General features: G+C 37.4%; 3 protein-coding genes across 3 annotated transcripts in view; 1 reads left to right on the plus strand and 2 right to left on the minus strand.

The window, feature by feature from the left end:
* LOC136256303 (DNA repair and recombination protein RAD54-like) overlaps window positions 1–27,769 on the plus strand; it is a 58,353-nt gene that overhangs the window by 19,134 nt on the left and 11,450 nt on the right. The gene's annotated exons all lie outside the window — the stretch shown is intronic.
* Window positions 4,080–5,720, minus strand: LOC136256201 (uncharacterized). Its single transcript, XM_066049142.1, has 2 exons — window positions 5,031–5,720; window positions 4,080–4,500 (listed from the first exon to the last, which is right to left on the minus strand). The coding sequence occupies exons 1-2, from the start codon at window positions 5,421–5,423 to the stop codon at window positions 4,081–4,083; spliced, it is 813 nt and encodes a 270-aa protein (XP_065905214.1). The 5' UTR covers window positions 5,424–5,720; the 3' UTR covers window position 4,080.
* Window positions 20,795–25,101, minus strand: LOC136256295 (uncharacterized). Its single transcript, XM_066049220.1, has 5 exons — window positions 24,950–25,101; window positions 24,176–24,472; window positions 23,598–23,894; window positions 22,768–23,091; window positions 20,795–22,007 (listed from the first exon to the last, which is right to left on the minus strand). Exons 1-5 carry the CDS (start codon window positions 25,011–25,013, stop codon window positions 20,968–20,970), a joined length of 2,022 nt encoding a protein of 673 aa, XP_065905292.1. The 5' UTR covers window positions 25,014–25,101; the 3' UTR covers window positions 20,795–20,967.

Consider the following 27,769-nt stretch of genomic DNA (forward strand, 5'->3'; position numbering starts at 1 on the left):
GATGTATAACATTTAAGTATATTTATTTATTTATTTAGAATATACTATAGGAAATGTTTTGCTCATGTAGCTACATATGCTTTCCAAGTGAAATAAATGTCTCATTATAGCTATGTCAGGAAAGTATTACTATGACTTATAGCTAAGTTGTTCAAATGATCATGATCCAAAATGAAATTTAACTTCTATTTTCACATCAGAAATTCTTCATTCAAATGTGAAGTCTTAGCCCACTAGCTATGTGTTTCCAGCCTTCTATTCAGTTACCTTGAGAAAAGTAACTGTCAAAGTTTTGGGTCATTGAGCGCTCCAGACTAGTGTTTTTTAGTGATCATCTGGGAATGTTTAAACTATAAGGGTTTCTACTTGCCAATCTAATTTTAGTTATGGAAAAGTTTAAGTTTAAGCTCACCGAATGTTGCCGGCTTTCCATACCCCTGCAGTGTTCAGTGATAAGGAATTTGAAGTTACTAGACTAATCATTAGAGGACTACATTTGAATTATAAAGTTAAAGCTATGGCCCATCTGCACATGATGGGCTAGTAGTTAATGCTACTGAAATTTCTTTGGTTACAAAAGTATTAGTAACAGTTATAATCTGAACAGCTATATAATCAAGGACAAAACTAGTGTCGCATATATACCTAACATTAGAGTTAAGAGTAGTGTGACTGCTCTATTGGAATCCCTGACTGCTCTATTAGAGTATCTCGATGTTTTGCAGTAAAAAATAAGTGTCTTGCTGGGTCACATGCACTTAAGCACCTGTAATATTAATAATAGTCCTCATAAACTAGGGTTCCAGGTTTACCATGCGGGCGGGTGACCAGAAACTAAGGTTTGACTTGGTGTGGCCTAAACCTGAAGTCTGCTGGAATGACATGATATGGTAAGCTATATTTGTATTTGTATTTGTATTTGTATTTTAAGGATAAAGGCTTATGCCTGTACATCCATAAACAAAATTAATTACGTAATTAGCTATTCTAATTCGGAGTAGCTATTGACACCGACCAGGCGGTGGCACTCCGCCGCCAAACAGTCTATCGACACCGGTAGTTGTAAGGCGTGAGGTTTCTTCGTCTGAGCGCTCTAACAATTATTTCAAATAATTAGCTAGCACATAATGCATAGTATAAATACCAGCAGGACTCACCCGTGTAGCTACAAGGTTGACGTCCGGACCTGGCACTTATTTTAAAGATTTTAATAAAAGCGCCGGTGCAGTAGGTGGTAAAAATTTGTTGCTTATGACTTAACTAAGCACTCAGGTGATAGCTAAGCTGGCACGTGCGTAGCCATCAAAACAAACTGTTGCTCTAAAACACGTGGTTTATAGGCATACAGTGAATCTGATTTAGTGTTAGTACAAAATATAGCTAAGTAATGAATGAAACATAACTGCTGCTAAAACAAACAAACAAAAAGCATAGTCACATACAGCAGAAAGCATGGCAAACTATACACATACTGGTTTAGTGTTTGTCACAGTTTCTACAAAACCACATGCCTTTCACTTTATCATTACTAGGTATGCCAACACAAGTATAGTGATACCATTTACGACAACTGGAACACAGCACCATCTTATCTCCACTGTCTGGCAATCGACAAACACAATAAATCCGGTAACTCTCTGTCAAGGATGAAGCCAGGGGTCTTTGACAAAGTGATGATGGAAATGGTTTAATTTTTCCAGAATCAATGCAAGACTTTAGATGTTTACGAAGCTTTCCCTGGTTGTATGTTAAAGTGGATGGCTCTTCTCTGCTACATACAGTGTAGGCATATGCCAGTAAAAACAATCCACAATCACATGATCCATTTTGTTGAGTGACACTAGGGAATACCAACTGAATAGAGTGACATGAGGTGTGCAAAATAGAAGCAATTGCCTCTCTTACATCATTACAAACAGTACCTGTACGCATACTGTCAAAAACCTCGACAATACCTGGCTTACAGCCCATAGTGGAAACACAAATCCAATGGTTTCTGTTGCAGTGTAAAATCTGAACGAACTCTCCAGTTTATTTTTCAAAAGACAGAGTGTCTTGTTTCGTTACATCTTGTAAACCTCCAAAATTTGGAAAACGTAATTTTAATAGTCTCTGACCAGCAATGATTAAACGGGCATTCAGCCAAGCATTTCTTCCTGTGTAGGATACTAGAATTTTTTTGTCAGTTTGTAACAAACCAAGTTCATATCTCTTTAAAGAATCTGACTCTATATCATTATGATCAATCTGTATTGGTCTAGTATTGATACAGTTTAACTCCTTTAGATGAGATCCTTGTTTACGGCGTATTTGACTACGAAAAGAAGGAGTTCCTTGAGTCATAGCTGATTTTTTCTTTGATTGAAGCAATTTATCAGGAAGCTTGGGTTTCTTAGCTTGGCTCTCTTCTGAAGTCTTGGACACTGCGTCAATCTGATGTTTGCGAGTCTTCAAAGCCCAAAATTTGCCAGAATTCTTTGGTCTTCCTCAAGGTTTTACCTGAGGCTTTAACTTCAACTTGTCACGCAGAACAGCCACAGTCAATTTATTGTCCTAAAAGCAGTACCACATTAATTAACAACCGACAGCAAATCACACATCACTCTTAGTATACATGTGTGTTCATATATCTATTTGCAGTATATCTAAACATTTTGAGGAGGGGGTAGGGGTTACAGATTATCAGTACCTACGACAAATTTTCATATGGATGGCTCTATATGTGCTCTCCATCAAGTAAAAAACACAAACCTTGAAATTAGTAAATTTCCCTCGAACAATTCAGACATATATATGGTACGTACAGGTCATCTAATAACCCACAATGCAATATTCCATATGCTTAATAATACACAATTCAGTAAACTTTTATAATGCATAAATTTTCATGTGAACATAATTATAATGTTGGAAACGACACAATTGTTTGTACGACAATATAAAATATGTTGTAAACCACATCTGCCTTGTTGGTGGAGACTTAATAATTGGGATCAAATACATTACATTGCCTATTATATTCTCCAACATTGTGAAATGGAAATACAATTGCAAATACTTCTATCAGCACAGTATTATACACAATTAACTATTTTGCGCAATCATTTTAATTCTTAATCTTGCATCTGGTGTTGTAATTATACAACCAAGTACTAAGAATAAGAAATGCGGTCGAGATTATGTCATAAACAATGAATGAATAAATAAATAATGTTTGAGAACTCTACGAGGCCTAGTGACATGAACTAAGCAGGGATAGATTCGCCTGTGAATGAAGGCACAACCGTATAATAAGTATATACGCCTGTTCGTGCTAATGACTTGACCGGGGTGAGGTGCATGATGTCACAATGCGTGAAGTTTTGCATAATTTAATTGATAATTACATGATGAAAAAGTAACATACCAGCTACTTGCATCATTGTAGATGCCAAAGTTGATTGTATTTACTACTAAACAAGTAAGAATACAGCAAACATTAACACATGTACAGGTACCTGAAATTAAGATCAGTATTTGTTCTAAATAATGCGCTATTGCAAAATTCACCATAATATCGCTGGGGGTTACTGGGGATTAGTAGATAAAACAATTTCTACTGTAGTGAAGTACCACTTCTAAAAATACTGTAAATACAGCACTAAACTTCGTGGTTTACTAGAACTTAACCCTATGGCAAAATGTACAGTACAGAAATGTCACGCAATTATCGTGATGTCATGTCCCCCCCCCCCCCTCCCCCCGTATTTGAATTGACATGTTTGATTTGTAATTTTAAGGCAATATTTCACTAAAATAACCATAACCAGAAATAATACTAAAACCTATTACCAAATTCCATTGACGAATATCCAAAACACTATGATTAGACAATACAATAATATGTTTAAGCACCAACAAGGAACACAACAATTAATATTCAGTAAACTTGCCAGGTACCGAAGGAATTGTGAGGCTGGTTTAGGGGTGATTTTTTTAGCCAGAAAAGCCCAAACTTCTATTGATATACATTAGTGTAGATAAGTATGACAACATACTGTGGATAACTACGTAATCCTAATCATTTGCATGCATTTATTTTCAACAAAAAGGCATTCTAGCTTCATGCCTGAAACATATATTGGAATGTTTGTGTTGTAAAAATAGAAAATCATCAGTTTGGCTTAATAAGTCTTGATCGGGCAAGTTACTCATTAGAAATACACAAAATTTCTTCTGTACTTGTTGTTGCATTTTTGACTCTTCTTTACTGGTGCTAGCTTCTTCATTAATGGGCTCCATATCACCAATATTTGATGTCAAGGGTACAGAGACTTCTTCAGTTTCTGATGTCAAGGCTATAGCAGCTTCTTCAGTTTCTGATGTCACGGGTATAATAAATTCTTCAGCTTCTGATGTCAAGGCTAAACCAGCCTCTTCTATATGCTCATCTTCATCAGAACCTAACAGATCATTCTGTGGGAAATTACTTGCCACGTTCTGACCAGGGACACAATCATCCTACAGCAACAAGATATGCAAGTCATGCACAGTATACTGCTACCACAAAAGAAGATGACTTTAGCACCAACAAACACTAAACAATAAAAAAATGGAAATTCAGAAAAGACACAAAATTCAATAAATTCAATTCAAAATTCTTGAGAACACATTATACAGTCAGAATAATTTATATTAGTTGGTGAGCAAAATCAAACACGTAATACAACGCTTATGACAGGAATTAGGCATTGTCAACTTGATTAGTTGTTTCATGGGTCCAACCGACTCGCCTTTTCATAGGCTGAAATATTAAAATCAATTATGAAATGAAACCAGAAATTTTGCACACAAGCCTCCTATTCTTCTAATGCATCTGACAAACCTAGCTGAGAAACGCACCATGCATGGCTACCATTGTGCAGCTACATCCTTACTTGCATTAGTCCCAATTTCTTTAATATTTTATTTATATGCCAACCTTATACTCTTGAGGCTTTCGCCCGTGGAACAACGTATCAAATTAAAGTTACTTTACTATACAGTAGTACCTCCTTGCTTTCCTCTTTTGGTGCAATAACAAAAGAAATGTTAGCTTCCCACAAAGCAAGGATATGCTCAAGTGAATGATATTTCTCCTCAAACTCTGCCATGCCACAAACCGAAGCAGCAGCAGCCAATTTCTGTCCCAAATCAATAATCTTGTGATATTTGCGACTTCTTGAGAGAGTAGTGGTAAAAATTTGCTTATTTGGAAGGAGCTGAGTCTGAAGTACATCATGAGAATTTTCATTTGAGACCATAGCAAAATCATCGGTTGTTGACAGATCATCAGAAACACCTTGATAGCACTTTGTCCACCTTTCCTTTACCATCGGCACTTCAAATGGCTCAAGTTCTTGGCTTGCTCGTGCAGCAAAAATATGCCGACAAGGTAATCCCATGCTATTTGCAAAAGCACAAGTGCACTTAAATTGGTTGTCATCAACATGCACTCTGTGGAGATGGTCCTTGTATGTTACATTAAAGTGGCTTGAATCTTCGACACTGACAGAGTATGCCACTTTAGAAGCTAAATTAAGCTGCCCTGTAATAAGATTGGCCACATAAGATGTGCAAGTAGAGTTGACCAACGAAATTCCTGATATTTCATGACCGTTGCTAGGTGTTGTAAATTCTTCTTGAAACGCAACATGTGAGTACTCTTCAGTACAAGTAGTGATATGCAAAAGCAAATTTTGAAACATCTCTGATAGCTTGTCAGAGTGATGGACAACTTGTTTAAGCTTACTGTGGCTGCTCTCCAAACGATTATTAGTCGTGTTACCATAATGGGAAAATGTATCTCGCTTAAAAGACACCCACATGTTCTGACACGAATCCCAATTTTTGAGGAAATAGGCTTTAAAATCTGGGTATACAAGTTGAAACAGTTCTTCCTTTAAGGAATCATATGTTGACTCATCTCCAGCATGAACAAGCTGCCGTAAAACATCCCGAACAGCATCACGATCATCTCTTGGAACTTCAAAATCGCAAACTTTTTTGAAAAAGTATTTGATCACATGGAATTGGCAAAAAAGAACGGTGGCATCTGGAAATTCCACCTTTAGAATTTCCCATTCTGTGAAATCTTTATCGATGATTATTACAGACACCTTTGACCACAACGGATTACACCCTTTAAATGACTGAAGGATGCTTTCTATGTGATTATAATCTTCAGAACTGGTGGCAGCATAGTAGACTACCTGGCCATGACCATGACCATCTTCAACCATTAGGGCATACAGGGGCATCCCAGCCTTGTTAACACAATATGTACCAGCGATCATCAATATTTCAGGAAACTTTTTAAACCATTCTCCCATTATGCCACTTTGGTAATACAGGATAGCAAGCTCATTTTCTTCAGTTACAATTACTCCACCTTTGGCATTAGGGTCACTTTGCAATGCAGTTGACAGCTTGTCGATTGTCATTTGGGCATCAGTTCTTCCCTGTCTTTCCAATTCTTTAACCTTTAGCTTCATGTTTTGGATGTCTTTCAAAGTTACAAGCTTTCCAAATTTGGCTTTAATGTGTTCTTTTAAATGTTTGTTGCTTGGCTGAAGCTTGATAAGTGAATTGACCTCAACTTGTTCTTCTTCGGCTAAATGACGATGAGATGGATAGTGTTTCAGCACTTCTTTTCCCAAACGATGATTATGCTGCAACTCACAATTGCGAACAACAAGTTTATTCATGATCCTATCATATGAAGTAACGATGGTAGCATTACACCCTGTGGCAAAGTATCGCTGATTTGGTCTTACTTTCTTGCCTCTCTGTCGTGCTTTACCAAAGTGTACACACTTCACAGCATAGTATACATACTGCCACTTTTCATCTATTGGTTTCAAGGTACCTTGGCTGTAAGCCCCCTTTCATTAGCTTTTGAAACAGTTTGGCTGTTGTATACACGTAAAGGGTGGTAAAATTTCTCACGCAATGTTTTCAAAGCATTGTCAAATTCTTCAAAGCTATCAAATTGCTTTCCAACACTGCACACTTTTAGCTCCTCCATCAGTACATGAACAAATCTCAGAAGTTGGGACAGCTTACCCCACCGCACTTTCCATCTTTCTCACACTTTCGTCACACTAAAGTAAGTAGACACGTGGCACAAGCGCTTTGTCTCACGTGATTCAGAACACGTGAGTGATTCCGGTGGTAATAAGCTGTTGTGCCAGTTTGTGACACAGGCAATAGGCATTTTAACCATCGTTATTGCCACCTATTTTCCGGTGGCAATAGCGTCATCCATTCTAATTACTATACAAAATCAAATAAACAATTACTGTAGTGTCTGTCCAGCAGTGTTTTAAAATCATTGACTGTGGGAGAATCAACAATAGATTGAGGTAATGAATTCCAGTCATTGATTACTCATGCTACCATTTTGTAATATTGTGCATCTTGTTGTATCCTTTCTGTCGATACCCCGTATACTTTTAGCTCTATGTACAATGGCTTCACATTACTGTACGTACATTTGTTTACATCCTTGTAAGTGATATGGGTTGAATCAATGCCTTACACAGACCCAGTTTGTGTGATATTGAAACAGTGGGGAAAATGATCTTTCTATATACAGCCCTTACTTGCATTCCACATGACACTCTATCCATAGTTATGCACCTTTCAATGTAATCCCCGACTACCACTAATACGGGCTGAGGTGGGGGAAGGTGGGGATTTGCATCACTGAAAATTACAATTCCCCACCTACTGGGGAAGTACTAGCGATGCAAACCCCGACCAAGCCTCGACCTACAAACCCCGGGAATACTGGGCCTAGGAAGGGATTTGTGCAATCGTGTGGCATTAGCCTAGTGATGAGTTAGTTTGAGTGGATTCTAGTATGAATGTAATAGCTAGCCCCCGAGACTTCCTAAACTGAAAGTACACACCTTTGCTGTCTGAGTGAATTTCTTTAGTGAAGACAAATATGTCGGGGAAATTTAGCGATCAATTCCCCCACCATCCCCGACCTTCCCCCACCCCCAGCCCGTATTAGTGGTAGTCAGGCATTACATTGATAGGTGCATTACGGTCCAGTGCCCCTATCCGCAGGAAACGACCACTGGGGGACTGTAACACTAGTCTAGCCAATTACACTGTCCCACCATACAAGAGGTTGTCGTTGGCCAGAAGTGTTGGCAGTCTACTGTGTCTGTAGTGGGGCAGGATGAGCACAAGCTGCTCAACCTGTTTGTAGTATGGATCATGTGAGTGACACCTGTTAGCTGTTACACTGTATAACTACTGCAGTGGTAGAAACAAGAGTCAGAAATTGTTGTTTGGCCATTTTGGTAGAGTGAAATATCAGAATGGATTTCAGTTGGTCATGTCAGAAAAATGGCCAATTATTATTTCTGGCACTACTGTGTCTTGTTGTGAACCATATGCATTATGTTATAGGGAAACACATCCACAAGTGTATACAATTTCTTTCTCACAGGAATTGAGAATTCAACAGATCTTATCCAAGTCATTTAAAGTACCAATGCTAAACTAATAAGGTAACACACACACACACACACACACACACAACACACACACAACACACACACACTTCTTGACTGCATGTCCCGGATTCTTCTTTGATCTGGTCCCCCAGATTCTTCTTTGATCTGGTCCCCCACCATCCATGGGAGGCACCCACCCAGCCACCAACCGAGGGATGCTGGGTAAATTAATAACAAGTGATTTATTTAGGCCAGACGAGTGAATGGACTCCCAAGGGGTGTATCCATTTACTGAACTTAGTATTCTTGCGTTTTATTACCACACTAAACCACAGTAGTGTTTTAGAAATCAACACCATTCACCACAAGTCATAAAACTTGTGACAAAAAAAACTGTACCAAAACTTCAGTATAGTTTGAAATTAATTTGTTTTATCATAAAAATTCAGTCCATGCAATTACATTAGAAATGATAAAGCATCACCTAGTCTTTCAGCAAGCTGCATATTTACTTTATTTGCCAAGATATTGAGAAGCCTGAGCGTGTGGTATCCAGAGATGTAGCTTGTCACGTTTAGTGAGTGGTTGGAAAAAGTATTTGAACAAAATTTATGTAAGCCCAGCAGTCCAGTCCAGTGGCACCCACTCCCATGGGTCACTGACAATATTAGGGACCTGAGCCTGCATCTTAGATGCAGCGTGTGCATGGTATTAACCCTATAAGGTAGTGTGTTTAGTGGCTGCAGAATACCTAGTACATGTTTTATGGCAACTAATGCATGATGGTATGACCTTATCCATCAGTTAGTTGATTATTGCTATACCATTCTGTCATGGACATGGATTAGTGGTACCAATTTATTCCTGAGAGACCTGTCTTGTTTGGGCATAGTGTCTATTATTCTGCAACAAAGAAGTAAAATTGTGTCATTATTTGCATATACGTAAGTAGAATAAATGTTTCTGAGTATAAGTAAAGAAGGTTCACACAGTGCCCAGCTGCAACCTGTACATGAAATACCTTTGGTTGGAGTATATTGATGATGTATAAATCATATTATTCTTCCATGTACCATGTAACTTCAACACTTGAGGACACCTACATAATCCAGACACTTAGTTAAGGTCCCAAGTATCCCTTAGTACATAAACTGACCTAGAAATCAGGCACCTTGATATTTCTCATAATCAGGACACTATTACAAAGTGTCCATATTATGTAGGATTCACTGTATTCGATGAGACACTTATTGATTGGTTTTAGCTTTTGTAGATGTATATACAAGATTACTGCTATTTGTCTGGGTATGAGGTCACGAGGTGTACGCTGTGTCCTTCATGACCCTAACACTGAGGGAGCACTTGTGCTATACACTCCTTCAGAGATGACTGCACATGAGAAGTTGTCCATTGATAAGTGAGTAATGTGTTGGTAGTGTAGTAATATGTATCAGGTAATGTGTTGGTAGTTTAATTGTGTGTGTCAGGTGTTGTGTGGTTTCAATTACATATGGATGACAAAATCTGCATTAAAGGTTATTGTTTATATTGGACCATTGTGTCCTTATTAGTGAGGTGTCCTAATTTCAACGGTCTAAATGCGACAGGTACAAGTAAAAATTAGGCATTTAGAATTGGGTCATAGAATTGAAGGTAATGGAACAAGGGAAGTCACCTACACCTGCAGCTATATTCCTAATTTGGTCAGTACTTGCAATAAGATGGATTAAATGTCCACTAGTATGGCTGCAGGTGCAGATGACTTCTTCCCGGGGTTTGCTACTTTTTATTTCTATGGTCCCTACTCAAATTTAAGATTCCTAATTTTTTTCCTTGTAGGTTCGTACTTGTTTGTTTACTTTTTTGTAAGACTGGTAATGAACCACATTAAAGGATAGAATGGTAGACTGCATATCAATAAATGTAAATTTCACTGGCCGACTGAAAGCAAAGTAGCCATTTCAGCTATGTTCAACCCATTACACAGTGCAACAAATAAGGCCTCTACAATCAATCCAGTCACTAGGGAAAGTACGGACAATTTCAGTTATACATGCATTATGCACTACCCATGAATCAATGCCTATGTGGTTGTGGAGAAAGAAATGGGACACAAAGGAGGACAAAGGAACTCCATGGTACATCCATTGTAACTGCTACAGTAGGCAAAAAGGCATATTTTGAGCCTAAATGATGGCAAACAATGAAGAAATCCATAGTGTTACCTTTTGTCAATTAGTTAGTCAGTAGAAAATTCAGTTTTATACTATTTTACATGTTCCATCATGTTGCCTCTTGTATACATGACAGGGTGAGTCATAACGTGTAGTTCTATTGTTTTACAGATTTAATAGTGTTTCAGAGTTAGAGTGTGAATCCTGTGAGATGAGACAGTGCGTGTGTGTGGCTGAAAAGAGGGTGGGAATAGAGCCACGTATTGTTCATTGTATCTTTGAACATTAGAACTTGATGAGTTTTGCATTCAGGTGTGCTTGTTAGTGTGTACCTCTGGAGAGATTTTCACACTCAATCAGTTTGTGTGTGTGTATACCAGAACCAGGTGTGCACACACACTAACCATCATATGTACATTGGCTGTACTGGTTGGGGCATCACCCTCATTGGTAACACAGGAAAATGAAATTGTGTAGTGGAAATGAAATATCAGTTATGCTGTCAAAAGTGGTGTTGTTTCATTTTAATTATTTTGGTTGCTTCTGCTAAATGAATGCAGTCAGTAGCACATCAAATTAGACTACCAGTAAGACTAAAAAATAGTCCATATTGACATTCAACTGTTTCTGTGTTAAATACTTAGTTTTTATGTGTGCAGGTAGTCAGGCTTGTCTTGTAGTAGTGTATAGTCAACAGTTACTACTAATTTGTGTTCCACCTGTATAAAGAGACTATCCCATCACTGACAGTGATGGTGAAGAAGTATCGTACGGCTGGTACTTCAGAGTCACTAGACACTTTTATTATACACTAGAGACGGATGGTACACAGCATCATGTGGGGCGAGCCCAGTTCCATGTTCATTATGTAAACTTTAGGGAACAGTCGAACAGTTGTACTGATGGTTGAAGCAAATTTCTAATGGGGGGGGCTTGCTAAGGTTTGCCCTAATATCATTGAACTCAATAATAGTACACTTACAGGTGTAGTCACTTGGTATTGCATTATCACTGTGTATTATGACATATTGACTATTTTCTGTTAAGTACCTGTATGTACACAAAATAGTCAACATGTACAGGTGCTATGTTAATGTTAACTGAACATGCTCAGGTGTGGATACTCCCCATTTTATCGTTTGACTACCCTATACCACTCTAGCAATTTTGAATATCTGGTTACCTTAGCTACCAGACAGATTGTATTGCCCACACTTTTGTACATACATGTACAACCAAGAAAATTTTGATAGATCAGCGCACATTGAGTGATTTTTTTATTCACAAAAACCATTGGGTGTATTGATCCTATGTGAAATCAACATGATTGTTCTTCCCAGCTGTACGGCACAAGTGTTATACACTACCACCAAAAAAAATCAATTGTTATTGGCACATATTTGCATGCCTAAAATATTTTTACTTGGATATTTCACAACCATTGAATGAGTCCATTTACAATAACCTGACCCTCATTACATAGATAACAGAATGGTAATATATTATCATAACTTTGTTGGCCAACAAACATGTAGTACAAGTGTCAACAATGGTATATGGTATGATTTGGATAGAAGCCCTAACTGACATTTGGTCTGGCTCCATGTGTTGAATAGAATTTGTGTGTGTTACTGTTATCTTGTTTGTGTCTACTGCAGGAGCAAACTGGAAGTACATGGTATGTTGTTGCATGTTATTGATGTTGTTATTGATGTTGTTATTGATGTTGTTATTGATGTTGTTTCTTTGTGGACACTTGAGGACACCTACATAATCCAGACACTTAGTTAAGGTCCCAAAGTATCCCTTAGTACATAAACTGACCTACTACATTCAGAAGCCTTGCTAGTCAAATTGACGTTACTGATTATGATCACAAATAATGGATTACTTGTGTTATTGTACGGAGTGAAATTTCTCTGGGATTGTGTCATTGGTCAACAAATTGATGACAACTTTGGCTGTATCATGGCCGACAAGATGGTACGTACAGTATACGTGATGTTCTGTTACAGTGTTTGTTGTATAATCCATTGGGATATCACGACACTGTGACACTGTGACATAAAATCTCACACGATGTAGCCTAGGTTGTCATGACAGAAATTATATACAAATAGAACCTTGCTATCTACTTTAATGTTAAAATTGGATACTGGGGACATGATGTTATGGTATGGTATAGATTATTTACGTAATAATCCAACAACTGAATGTGTTACTGTATAATAATCTCAATAGCAGCTTGATGTATTATATTGAAATACGTCAAGCGATTAGCCAATAGAATTAGTATTACACTTGTTTGTCACGGTCCCATGACAAAAATCTATAATACTAATTTGATTGGCTAAAATAGTGTCATGTGTTTATATTAGAAGTAAATGTCCGATTTGACAACTATTGTTACCATAGTGATAGATGCCCCCAAGGTATGACACAATATGGTTGCTTAGCAATGGTTGCTAGGTAACCGTTGCTAAGGTAAAAGTCATTTTGAGACCATAGCAACAGTTTCCAGGCAACGATTGCTAAGTGTGATTGGACTTTTGCAGTGGTTATTTTTTAAATTTCTGTTGCCTAGTAACAGTTGCTATGGTTGTCGGATTAATTTGCAATAGGATGGATGGCTGTGGTATTCGGAGTTCTCGCATTGTAAACAGGAAGGAAATAGTGCTCGGCTTCACCTCGCACTATTTTACTCCTTCCTGTTTACAATGCTCGCACTATTAATCCCGAATACCACAGCCATCCATCCTATTACATATACTTATAGTCTGTTATATACTGAAAATTTTTTGTTTAATACATATAATGTTTTGTTTGCCCAAGTGCTAGAAATACTATATTTCATAAATTTAATGTCCATGAAATATGACATCAATTTATATGTTTCTAGTGCTTTACTGTAATTTTGTCTGTTTGTGTGTCTGTCCTACAGGGCCTCGGCAAGACCCTCCAATTTATCACATTAATATGGACCATGTTGGTAAGTATTTCTGTGAGACAATTGGTCAGTTATATCTGAACCCCTGGGACCAGCCAATAGTGTGTGTATAACTGATCAGTCCATATGGTTCTATGTGCTAAAGCAATACACTACACTGAAGGCATTTCATTTATTGTAATAGAGAAATATCACTGAAATCCAGTCATGGGTCAAGCATTCCTTCAAGCATTCCTTTTGTGTAGCCATTTCTGACCACTATAGCAATTGAACTCTTTTTAGTTATATAATTTTGAAACATTGAACTCTTGTTAAATTATCTAACATTATACAGGATCATCCATATTTTCAGCATTTTCACAATCGTACAGAGAGTACTCTTTTTTTATCTTATCCCAAAAGGGTATTATAAAAATGTTGATGTGATAGTTATTGTATGATCAGTGTTAATATTTTATGGATACATCTTCCTGCTAATCCTCTGACTTGTCAAACGAAAGAATGCTGATTATTGTGTACACTGTGTAGCCAGCTTCTGAAGCAGTCATTCAGAATACAGCTGTTGCCACCTTAAACATTCTAAACAAACACTAGCACTAAATTACAGAGAATTTATGTGGTGCTACTAGACCAACATTGTAAAGCATACCAGTGAATTTACACCTCTCCCTAGTGTACTCTTTTTACTGAAAACCCTTGCAAAAATGCTGGATAAAAAGGATTAAATGGTTTAAGTGCTACAAGCAAGTTTTATCAAGCATGATTCATACCCTGTTGTATACAATGCAATTGATATAATAATTGTTTTTCTCTCTTTCCTATAGCGACAGAGTCCAAATGATGAATTACCAGTTCGTGTTTCACTTTAAAGTTGACAACCTTGTATACAAGGATATTAACCTTTTTAGCAAGAATTTTTCAAGTTTGGAAAGCTAGTTAAAAATAGTAGGAGAACTTTAGAGGATCTAGTGTCCCTCGCGTCTTAAATTATCCACCATACTTTTCTACTGTGCAGTGTTCTGATTTATCATGTTATTGTATTCTATTTTTGGTACAACTACACCATTAATAGACAAGGTTGTCGTGGTAACACCATCTAGTCTTGTTAGAGCAAGTATATAAAGTAGTTTAGTGTTTTAACAAACAAGAAAAATGTGCTATTTGCCACTAGACAATTGAAAGTGTGCTTGAAGTAATGTGTGTGTGTGACAGGAAATTATGATGAAACAAATTTTAAATCAGTAAATTGTAAACTCCTTTAAAGTGTTTAGGTCCATGACTTTGTGATTTTTAATTGGTCAAAGTCAATGAATGTCAACCTTTCCTTCTATCACTATCATACGATACATGATTTAATTGGTGATTAGGTTGCTTGCAGAACATCGACATCACAATGATATTGGCAGGATTTTGTTTCTACAAATATGCAAAATTTTGTCAATCCACCAAATTAAATTCCTTGTCACTTGTACAACATATAACTGCAACATTATATACCTAGAGCCCTGACACCAACTTCTGTATCAGCATCCTGACTGTAGGTATACAGATGCTTTTAAGCTAGTGAAGTTTTTTTATAATCATAAAAGTGGGTTATTTTTGAGTTTTGCTGATCGCCACCATCTAAACTTTCAAGAAGGGAGATTTTTAATGATCAAGCTGAGGGGGAAAAATTTCACAGATAGCAGCCAATCTGCAAATATTTGTCCAGGAAGAAATCCATTATACAGTAGGTAGTTGGTGAACACCTCTCGATAATGGATAATACTAGCATACTGATGGGAACACTGTAGTAGAACACACACACATCAATGGTGTGTGGTCACTTGTGAGTGTTGCTTCATAGAACCAGACCTGTTGGGACCAAATTTTTTTGTCCTTATTATGGATCCAGGTTCTCCTCTTTGTCTGGAGAACTTAAGAGAAGTTTTCTTACTGTTTTAGGCACTGTGTTATATAGTGAGTGTTAGTACAACAGTACTGTATAGTAGGGACATCGAAGGTGTGGGGGCAATCATGCATATGATCACCACAATAACAGTGCATATGCATTAAGGGATTCAAACGAGTGTGTGTCCTCTGCAACACCTTGCCTTTCACTTTATCTTCACTGGTCATCATCCTCTTCAGGCAACAAAACTATATTAAGGCATTGATTTTCTGTATCAACCCTTTCCATATAAAATATCACCAAACTATTATTAAATAGCACAGTGAAAAGGTTGCAAATATTGCGTAGGCCATGTAATTGTCTAAGGCTACTCTAATAAAGCAGTCACTCTAATACAACAGTCACATTTAACATTATTCTAATAGCACAATCACATGTGAAAATCATAGCTATATGCTATAAAAAACAACTAAACAAACCAGTGTATTTAAGATATAGGAACAAGCAGACATAGAATTTGGAATGTAGGTGTGTACAGACAAAGGAACACATCAAACACACATTCATCCACACACATTTTCAAATAATGATATCAGGAAATCTGGCACTCACCCATAGCCACCCTGCAGCTGGGCAGTGGTGGTGAGTAGTAGTTATACATTTTACTATAGCAAATCTGGTACAGCTCCAGGGAGTATCCAGAAATCATTCAAGGCAATATTTTACAAAGATACAACGATCGCATTTGTAATTACTAAAATGAGCATGTGTTTCCCAGAAAGACAACCATGCCTATTGTATGCTTCAAATTTTAATGTGTAACTTTTAAAGTTGCTTCCCTCCACAGCATTATATCAGACTAGCATTGGTACGTGCCACATGCACAGGACCATTCCACAATCTTTTTGATAGTCCCACCATGTAACCAAACATTGGATCAAATGATGTTCAAATATGACAACAATTACAACAGATGTTACAACACAATACACAAATGTGTGCACAGTGTGTTTGTTTACAAGTCATGCCTATACATTTACAGACTTGATGAAAAGAAAAAATGTAGTTACAGTTTCCTTCAATATATTTAATAATACAACGCAATATGTGTGTACAATGTCCCTGTAGAGTTTACTGTGTATGTGTAAGGATTAGAAACAATGTAGCAATAACAGTCATGGTATAGTTGTAAGTCGCTCACTGTTCTTAACGTCTATACCTATCCATAATAACAGCAGACAACTGATTCTGTTCCCATGATGTACTAGAAAGAAGACTTGTAGTACATTTTCCTAAAAAAATACAACAAATAAATTAGATATCAAGGAAATCTTGGGATAAAAAGTGTATATGTGTGTCATTTCATCTGGTAATTAATTAAATAAGCTAATTATACAAATGTAGTTTGAAACTCACCATCGTTGTACAACATTGCTATAAACGGATCTGAGATACTTCCTTTGAATTTGTGATAATTAAAATCTCCATGACATGATCCACCAACACATTAATCATATATGATATGCTACTTAACAGAATGGGACACTTCAACATCAAAACCACAACATGTATTGCAAACATTTGTTCACACATCACCTACTTACCAAATTGTTTAAAATCAGTGCATTTCATTTTCCATTCAGCTCTAGTCAAATTCTGCAGTTTTTCATACATAACACTTCCAGGATATCTAATATGCAACAATCTTGCTGGGCTATCTGCTGGCTCCCATCTGTCTAAGTCGATTAGCACTGCCTTCATGCCTTCAGTAGCATTGCCACTATAGCAGATGTTTTCAAACCTGACATCCAAATGGGCTATTCGAAGAGTGCTGTGCAATTCGTTGAGTGCCATAATAACTTCATGGATTAAACAGCCTAAACACTGTGATGATTAGCCAGTGGCAAATGGTCTACCTTCTTAAATCTTGTGATAAGAACCTTGTTAGGACCAAAAGTTATGAAGCCATCTGGAAGCGACACTTGGCTGATTTCAACACCATTCTCATTCTTCATTATATCAAGTCGTGATAGTTTTTCTGAAACTGTTCAATTGTTTGGTAGTTTGTAATAAAAGTCACTGTTACGCAAAATAATACTGGACATTGAATGGACTTGTTCACAGTAAGCCCCCAAACTTTACCTGTCTCAATTCCTGTGGTGATAAAATCTTGAATAATTTGGAAGCGGCATGATCCAACAGTACTCCAGATAGTTTCTGCAGCAGTTACAACTTTGTCATTCACTTCATCCTGACTTGATGCAGTTACAGTAAATTTGAAAGTAAAATCATTGGTCCATTCCACATCCATCATTGTCACAAAAGACTGTGTAGTCTCTCTAGGAAATGCAAATCCTGTACACTTACAAATGGCAATGTCGATATGCTGCAAGAACCACAACTGATCAATCAGCAAAATCAGTAGCTTAGAAAGTGCACCATCATACAGTGGGCCTCTATGACCAGAATGGGTACTAGACCATAATTATCATTCTCTTTCTGCAGTTCGATTTCTACAATGACATCTGGTCTTGCAGATGCTGACAAAATAAATGAATATAATTCTTCCAGCCATTGTGCATCTAGATTAGATGAAACAGAAGCACTACCATGGGATTAGATGTAGAAGCATCATCTTGGGAATTACCATCTTCCTGGATTGAGCATACAGATAGAACACACAGTTCAGAGAACTGTTGTTTCTGGCAAGGACACGAGCAGCTTCCACAAAAGATCAGTACTATCTTGACTGCATTATAATTTTATCGTCAATGTAAAATTTCACATTTACATTAGGGAGTGATTTCTACAGTTGATTGCATAACCAAACTGGAAAACATGATCCTACAAGCCTTGAAGTTAAGTTATGAAATGTCCTTATTATTCTTTTGTAAATAGTATATACTTTCATTACAACAATATGACTACCACACAACACACGCGCACTGATCACATTGAGAAAATTCAAAATAATTACAAAAATTTAAATAAACTACACCATACAAAACAATATAAAATTAAATACCACTACCACAACAGATATACCAATCAAACCACCCTACTATCAGAAATCAGTTGTAATTTACAAGCCCAGCCCAATTATTTATTATTTTTAGCTTTAAATAATAATAATAAATACTTTAGGTTAAAGGAAGAAATTCCAGCCCTCCTGGAGGAAGACTGAGTGCGGCCCCGACGAGATATTGGGTGACCTTGGGTTCAAATCCTGGGGTAGGAAGGATTTTTTTTTTCCTTTCTTTGGCCCTTTTCTGATACACCTTATTGTTAGTTAGGTCAAGTGCTGTTCTTAGGTTTCCAGTTCCAGTTTGCTAGCTAGGTTAGGTAATCCAGCGGCTGCAGCACATGTTGTTGTCAGTCCTTCAGTGCTGGTCACTGTAAAGTGTTAATAATAAATAATACTCATGTAGTGACAATGCTAATAGATTAGAAAACTAAACCTATGTATATGTTTACCACACAGGTGCAAATGATGTGCATGGCAGCTAGCCGCCACTTGGATTACATTTCCTAATTTACAACTAACATGCAGCATGTGAGTGGTAATGACAATCCAGTAGCAGATGCACTATCACGTCAGGGTCACCAATTGTTGTGGGGTTATGATGATATTGATCAGATTATTAAATCACAGCAGTTACAATATAATATCACACAAGACAACACGTGTTACAACAGCATTAATTAGAGATAAAGTTCAAGAGAGTTCTGAAAATGTCATGTGATAATTAGTATAATTAGTGTGTGTCCTACAAGTATACTCTCTTATGATATTGTACTAGCAATGTGTTTGACCAGATTAGTCGGTTGTGATCAATAAAGTGTTGGAACAATGACACAGACATCATCATTTTCATGATCATCAGCTGAGAGAATGTTTGTTTTGAAATAGTTATTACAAACAGGTGGCTATATGCTCCAGACCTGGAACCTCTTTTTTAAAGTCTGAATCTTCCCTTGGATTGGTTGTTTTATTAGAGTATATCATTTATATTTGTGGCTATATACACTTTATGGGAGTATGGATATCTTCCCTCATCATTAATGTAGCCGGTTTTGCTAAAAAAATTGTCTTTAGAATAATACCAAACCTAAAATGATTTCAGAAAGTCATTAACTGTGTCATAGTACTACATGCAAAATCTCTAATTTCTCACCAATACTAACATGATTGTGCATGAGACAACTTATGTTACTGTGGTGTAGTCAGGCCATCATAGGATGAATACTTGAGGCCAAACTACAAGGTCCACAATGGAAGGGTACAGTTTACATTGCTTACTTCATCTGTCCTGATATAGTTTAGTGTAGTATATTGTACAGACTGCATAAATCTTTTTGCTCTGTTAGCCAACAATTGGAGCTACAGCACTGTTGTCAGTTCAAGGTAACTATAAGCCTTGAGTGAAAATTATGGAAGTAGAAGATCTAAATATAATCCAGAAAAAGCACTGTCATTTTTTTAACATTACATGGCTTGGTCTTTTATATGTCATTCTAAAATATGGTGACAATCACTTCACGCTCAGACTGAAGCTATTTCCCTACATGTAGCTATTGATCAATTAATTATATAATGCATGTAAACTACTTAGAACACATAATTTATTGCCCTCTCCACCAAGATTCATAGCTACATACAACCCTGGACCCCACCCCCACCCCAAACCCTGGATCCGACCTCTGAAATACTCTTCCAATTAATTCCAGTTTAGCTAAAAGTACAGTACGTATTTGTACATACAATTATCTTACCGTGCAATCAAACATACCTAAATTTTAGCAGAATGTTTTAACAAGGTCTTAGCTACCTTATACTAAGAAATAACAACTCTTTTACCTCAGGAAAATAATCAAGGCAACTTACAATAACTATATACTAGTTAGCTGGTTTGCATAAACCTATAATTATAGTAAATTTAAAATTTACGGATTATACAATCATCTAACACAGTTCACTTGCAATCAATGATGATACACTGCACAAATTGGCTAGTATTTGCAGATGACTAGTACAACATGTACAACAGCTGCAGCAGATAAATAAGACCAAAATTTTCAACTGCTTTCAGAACATGCATTATAATGTTCACAATTTTGATGCATTGGTCATGTTCTTCGCTACTTACACTGAACACAGTGAAGATGGCAGTCCTCATCTTAACATTTTAATCAGTTGCACAACAATATACCCCAAAACTAAACACCCATACAGAGAAAAAATTTCTACATCCAATGTGAGATCTAACACAACAAACACCGCATTAGTACTGAATTGATAAATAACAAATTACATAATTATTATAATAAATATTAACTCATGCAGTGCATGTACCATAACTACTACTATAGTTTACTATTATAGTTTACTATTATAGTTTACTATTATAGTTTACTATTATTCCATCAATTCTAAGTAGACTAGATAAAAGAACTTCATGAGGTAGATCAGCTAATTGACAGATAAGTCTCTCTATCATAAGATGGTGGCTCAAAGGTTGATAGTTCTTGTTCATTAGAATAACAACCAGATGACTGTAATGAGTCCACAACACAATCATTAGCACTCACAGTGCTTGTTCTGTTTGGCTGTTCCATGTCTACTGACTGGTGTATAGAAGGGAGTTCATCTTTTGGAGAATTAAATGTTTCATCTTCTTCTAAAGGGATCTGGATTTCAGGGATTCCAATGTCTGCTTGACGTTGAACAGTCTTTAGTGAAGTGTAGGAGTAAGGGTTCTCATTGGTGGAGTATCGATTGTCATTGTCAGATGTAACCTCAAAGCGTCCACCATCAAACACTGTCTTTTGAATTGGCTTCACAACATTTCCATGGTGATGATTGTAAGAAGGATTTGTATCTAGTATAATTGAGTAGTGTCGACCTGTAGGTGAAGCCACTAGGAATGGGGACAAGTTGGGATTACTGTCTGACAAGGTTAGTGTGTCTGGTTTGTTTCGTTTCCTCTTACTGACACACACACAGATACAGAGCGAACACACTACAATTGCAAAACCACTGCCAAACCCGATTCCCACCATTTTAATAATGTCGATAGCTTCTTGATCACTGGTCTCATCTTCAGAATCATCTTTGGAATCATCTTCAGAATCACTGAAATTGCTACATACACTGTCAGATGGTGACAGACGTCTTAACGGACAGCTAGAATCAACAGCTAGAGCTCCATTAAGTAGTGAACCATTTTGTGCACTCAACCAGACCTCAACTTGCTCAAATAGCTCACTAGCAGTGGCCATGTCAGAGCTGAGGATCCTACCAGTGTAAACAGCACAGTTTGATTGTTGGTCATCACACAATTCCATAGTCCCCCTGAGGGTGTAGTCTGGTAGTACACATTGATACATGTCAGTGATGGCTGATGAGATTTGTTGCATCAGTTGTGAGCTAGTCTGCTCCAAGTCTAGTGAGAATGAACTATCACTAGTAGTGTCTGTGAGTCTCAGGTTGAAGAATGAAACTGGATCTGTATGGTGGATATAGAATGTAATAATACACTTCTCACAAATTAAATATGTATGGATCATGTGCACGCAGCGGCAAACGTGCACACACACCACACTACACACACGCACACCTTCAACAACAGTCAGATTTGAGAAATCATCACCTTTGTGTCAGCTGAATCACAAAAGTGTTCAGATAAGTGAATTTGTTCGGATAACTGAAGCCCGAACATTTTTATACAGAGCTCTGTTGAGCTACTCTAATAGAACATACACCTGTGACAAAATATTCTAATAGAACAGTCACCAATACTGTTCGGATAATTGAGGGTTTGGATAATCAAAGTTCGGATAATTGAGGTCCTACTGTATAACTGAACTGACATTCCTTGTGTGATAGCGAATCACATGCATTGTACTCTGTAAACAATCTCTTAGTGGTTCTTGTGCTCATGGCTACAGCAGACAGATAACCTGCTAAGTGTATTTTAGAAAGAAGCATATTGCATGACTTTGCACACGGTACAAGTAGTAAGCAAAATACAAAAGTCACTTTGATATTATACGTGAGGTTGTTCCTCCATAAAAGATGCAAATTTGGTAAGGGCTATGTAGCATGCATTGTGCCAAATGTGTAGCAATTTTAACATGTACGGAGCAATAATGGGAGATATTTCCTCTTGTCATCACTTTTAGTAAGAGGTAAACTATACCTGGTTGTAACTAATCTTACAACGGATGTTTATGAATCTCACACAGTGATAACAAAACATCACTTACTGAATGACGTAGTAGAGACCAGCAAATGATCACCCTGAAATTGACCCAGTCCAATCCTCCTAGCTTCAGAAGCGATAGAGAAGTCATACACACTATCAGGATCAAGGTCATCAATTACTCCACTTGACCTATCCCTGCCATTGAATGACTGGTAGAGTGTGACTGGAGAGTACAAGAACCCTACACCAGGGGTTTGTATTAGTTCTCTGTACTGTACCACATATCCTCTGATGGCCTGGGATTCAGCATTTGGGGCTGGTTCCCATATTAGCTCGATGAAATTGGAATGAGGTTTAGCATATTGCAGTAGTGGAGGGGATGGTACTAGATGGGGGAAAAGCACATCGGTGTTCTCTTATTGAAGATTCAAAAGTCAATCAGCACACAACATACCACATATACCATACTGCTTTACTCTGATACAAAGCTCAAATAAAAAATTATGGGGCCAAATATTAGAACGCATGCCTTGAGTTCATTTAGATTGGTGCAAAAAACTAGTTAATTATGGAATTATATAGGGTTTAAAATTACTAGCCTGTATATAGATGCTTAACCTTGTGTGTTTAGTTTAACATTCCAAACTGTAAGTCAACTATATAAACACTCTCAACTTTAACCATTACCGCCTTGTGTGTTCATATCTAGATGCCAGCCAGGCTCTTTTAAACATTGGGTCTAAAATCATTTATATATAGGAGATAAAAGCTAAACAGGTAATACCAGGAGCTTATGAGCCTTTGGCGGCTCATAAGCTACTGGTAATACCGTACACTAGTGACACTACATGTATGGTACAAACTATACCACACAGACGGACAGACACTCACAATCATCTGTGGTGGTAAAGACATTAGATACACTATGAACATTTCTTCCATTCCGATCAACACTAACAACAAAGTAACGATACTCAGTTGAGTTCACAAGCCCATCAATATCCACCATAACAGACTGGTCAGGATCAACATCAACCTGTATGTAATCATTCCTGGGCTCTACTAGAGTGTAGTTGATGGTGTATCTTGTGATTACTGAGCCATCACAGCCAGTGTTATTACGAGGGGTACTCCACTTGATGGTCACACTGTCACTCCTGGCTTGTGCAAATGGTTCCACTGCCAAGGCTACACAATATGTAATACATGTTACAATTCTAAGACTTACTATATTTTGTAATCTCACTGTCAATAAAAATTCAAGTACAATTTTAAACATATTTTAGACAATCAAAACAACTACTGTCTGGCTTTAGCATTGCAAGTGTTGTGCTTTATGCTAAAAACTATGAGATAAAACCTCAAACAGGCAGATATAAAAAGGTGGAAAATATAACAGAAAAATGTTAATACTAGGAGATTTGAACTACTGACCTAACCACAACTCATCATATGGTAGCAGTTCTTACCTTCACTATTGGTGATAAACATCACATCTTGAGATGCCTCACTGGTGTCATCTTGTTGAATACTAGTCACACGTACTGTGTACTGCCTTATGGCATCATCACTACTTGGTACGAGGTCAGTAATTTCTACTGAGGTACTGCCACTGACAAACCGTGTACCCTGAGAAATAATGTCACCATCCTGTAATCTCCAGTAAACTGTGTAGCCTGTTGTGTTAGCTACTTCATCCCATGTGACCTCTGCCGTCCGGCACCTGATCTCTGATATCTTCACATTGCTGGGTGGAGGGGGTATAGCTACAGGGAATAAAACGATTGTTTGTGAAACTGCAACAGCTAGTTTGTACATATTATAGACAATAAGCACTTGACAACTTATTTGTATTATTATTTATACAGTGAAGACAACATCAGCTGTTCTTCAGCTGTGCCCTGTGACAAATACATACAATAAGTTACAATATGAACACACACATACAACAAAACAAAACAAAACACTTTACAAACTAACACAAAATAAAGATTTAAATTGCTTAACAGTTACAGCATTATACAAATCATTTTGCAGACGATTCCAAATTGAAGTTCCACGATACTTTATTGATCATTTGCTTATGTAGAATAGAGTGGCTAGAACATTTCAGTGAGGTCCTCCCCTGCTAAATAAACGTGTTTCATTATCACTCAACAGAAACTGACCATTAGCTAATGGTTGTAAAATTTGCAAAGAGCAAAATAGCTTACTTCAAATATGCACAGCTATACGCAACTTACCAACAGTGCAGGTAGCCAGCAAGATAATTTTAACAACAAGGTGAGGTAACAAACTATGAGCCATTACTAGTGTTCCTGTGTCTACTACAACTACGCGTACTCAACTAGTTTCACGTATTATATGACAGTGGCGGCTAGCACGTACTACTTTATACACACACACCTTACCTGGTTTACCGTAATCTATGCCGTAAGAACGAGCGACATTAGAAGCACCACAACTCTGAGAAGTATCAACAATTTACACCATGTGACTTCACGCGGCTTCCACACTCCAACTCGGGAATTTATATATATTCCAAGTAAAGTAACACTAAGGCCCCTATTCGGTGATTATTAGTTTCTCATCCATCCTTTCTAATTATTATGATGTGGGCGGGAGGGTATTACCATTATGCCATTATTTTATAATATTAACACACTGATGTACAGACCTTGTCCAAATTGTCTTTCTTTCTTACTACTAGTCTCGCGGCGCCCGACCCTAAAAAGAGGGTCTGGTGAAACTGTGTACAAAAAGTTTGAGCTCTGGAATGTTTATTGGATGACGTTTTACGTGTTACGTAAGTGCACTGTATACGTCACAACATCCATTCAACCAGATCCGCTTACAGCATCACCAAACTAATAGCGCTACTTTATTTATTCAACATTAAAATGAACTCAACAGAATTCTATAGCTGTTTTCTCAATGAGTTTAAGCGGCAGAGTCACCGGATGTAATTAACCGTAAGCCGCGAATCTTTTGAAATGTACGCATTACATAATCAATTTGAAATGGAGCGATCTGATTGGAGCTTCCAACATTCCGGCAGCGCCAAACTTTTTGTACACAGTTTCACCAGACCCTCTTTTTAGGGTCGGGCGCCGCGAGACTATCTTACTACAAACATTTCCTTCACCAGCTGGTTCTAATTTTCGTGATCGCCAACTGTTTTTCGACAGTCAACTGAAAGCCTGCTTTGATGAAGTCGATAGAGCACGATTGCAGTGCCATACTGGCACTGCAGCAATTTGCTAAGGAAAACAACAGCTCTCCTGGTGATATATAGCGCATTGTAGCGTTCATCAACAAAAATTATAACAGTTTGATATCACGTGTTCTTCTGAGCATGCGCAGAGTAAATAATAGCTTACCATGCGGTAGCTTAAGAGGGATGCGGGCGGTGGATGAGAAACTAATAATCACCAAATAGGGGCCTAAATTCAAATTAGAGAATACAGTAAACCTGAAGTCTGCTGGAATGACATGATATGGTAAGCTATATGCACCCATTTTGTAATATTGTGCATCTGTTGTGTCCTTTCTGTCGATAGCTGGGATTAATTACCGTTTACTATTCACATTTAATACCGTATGTGCATTTGTTTACATCCTTGTAAGTGATATGGGTTGAATCAATGTCTTACACAGACCCAGTTTGTGTGATATTGAAACAGTGGGGGAATGATCTATATACAGTCCTTACTTACTTTTCACACGACACTCTATCCATAGTTACGGTCCAGTGCCCCTAGCCGCAGGAAACGACCACTGGGGGACTGTAACACTAGTCTAGCCAATCACACTGTCCCACCATACAAGAGGTTGTCGTTGGCCAGAAGTGTTGGCAGATTGTCTGTAGTGGAGCAGGATGAGCACAAGCTGCTCAACCTGTTTGTAGTATGGATCATGTGAGTGATACCTGTTAGCTGTTACACTGTATAACTACTGCAGTGGTAGAAATAAGAGTCAGAAATTGTTGTTTGGCCATTTTGGTAGAGTGAAATATCGGATTTCAGTCGGTCATGTCAGCAAAATGGCCAATTATTATTTCTGGCACTGCCATGTCTTGTTATGCATTATGTTATAGGGAAACACATCCACAAGTGTATACAATTTCTTTCTCACAGGAATTGAGAATTCAACAGATCTTATCCAAGCCATTTAAAGTACCAATGCTAAACTACAAAGGTAACACGCACGCACGCACACACACACACACACACACACACACACACACACACACACACACACACACACACACACACACACACACACACACACGCACACACACACACGCATACACACACACAGAGAGATGGGGTAACGCGTTACGTAATATATATTACAATTCACAATTCTGAGTAATATAACGCGTTACTTTTGGAAATACAGTAATATAACTTTAAATTACTTTAGGAAACTATAAGTCGTTACTAGTAATGGCAAAAGTAATATTATTACGTAACAAGGAGTTAGAAGCGAAAAGTAACGAGTAACTTTAGCGGGATGTAACGAGTGATTCTACGAGTAACGATGAGCAAGTAACACATTATAAATGGATTTGGTGCTCAGGTGTTGCATGTACGCGTCACTGATGTGCATCACGTGACTGCATGTGGTTTATATGTTAACTTTAACTTAGCTGTCTTAATAAAAAAGTAACTTAGCATGAATATAAAATAGTAACTTAATATTTGTAGCTAATATTATTAAGTTAGTAACTTAGTATGTAATATTATTAAGTTACTTTTTATTCTAAGTAATATGTGACTGTAATATATTATACTGATATAAAAGTAATATGTAATATATTACTTTCATGAAGTAACTTCCCCAACTCTGCACACACACACACATACATACACACTTCTTGACTGCATGTCTCGGATTCTTCTTTGATCTGGTCCCCCACCCTCCATGAGAGGCACCCACCCAGCCACCAACCAAGGGATGCTGGGTAAATTAATTAACAAGTGATTTATTTAGGCCAGATGAGTGAATGGACTCCCAAGGGGTGTATCCATTTACTGGACTTAGTATTCTTGCGTTTTGTT

This window comes from Dysidea avara, chromosome 5 (genome assembly GCF_963678975.1).
Source record: "Dysidea avara chromosome 5, odDysAvar1.4, whole genome shotgun sequence".
Classification (NCBI taxonomy): Eukaryota; Metazoa; Porifera; class Demospongiae; order Dictyoceratida; family Dysideidae; genus Dysidea; species Dysidea avara.

Coding starts and splice junctions, on each gene's coding strand:
- LOC136256295 (XM_066049220.1), bottom strand. CDS start 25,013: ATGGCTCATAGTTTGTTACCTCACCTTGTTGTTAAAATTATCTTGCTG. Junction 24,473..24,949: donor GCTGGCTACCTGCACTGTTG/GTAAGTTGCGTA, acceptor TATTCCCTGTAG/CTATACCCCCTCCACCCAGC. Junction 23,092..23,597: donor CTTTACCACCACAGATGATT/GTGAGTGTCTGT, acceptor TCCCCCATCTAG/TACCATCCCCTCCACTACTG.
- LOC136256201 (XM_066049142.1), bottom strand. CDS start 5,423: ATGGGATTACCTTGTCGGCATATTTTTGCTGCACGAGCAAGCCAAGAA. Junction 4,501..5,030: donor CAAAAGAGGAAAGCAAGGAG/GTACTACTGTAT, acceptor TTGTTGCTGTAG/GATGATTGTGTCCCTGGTCA.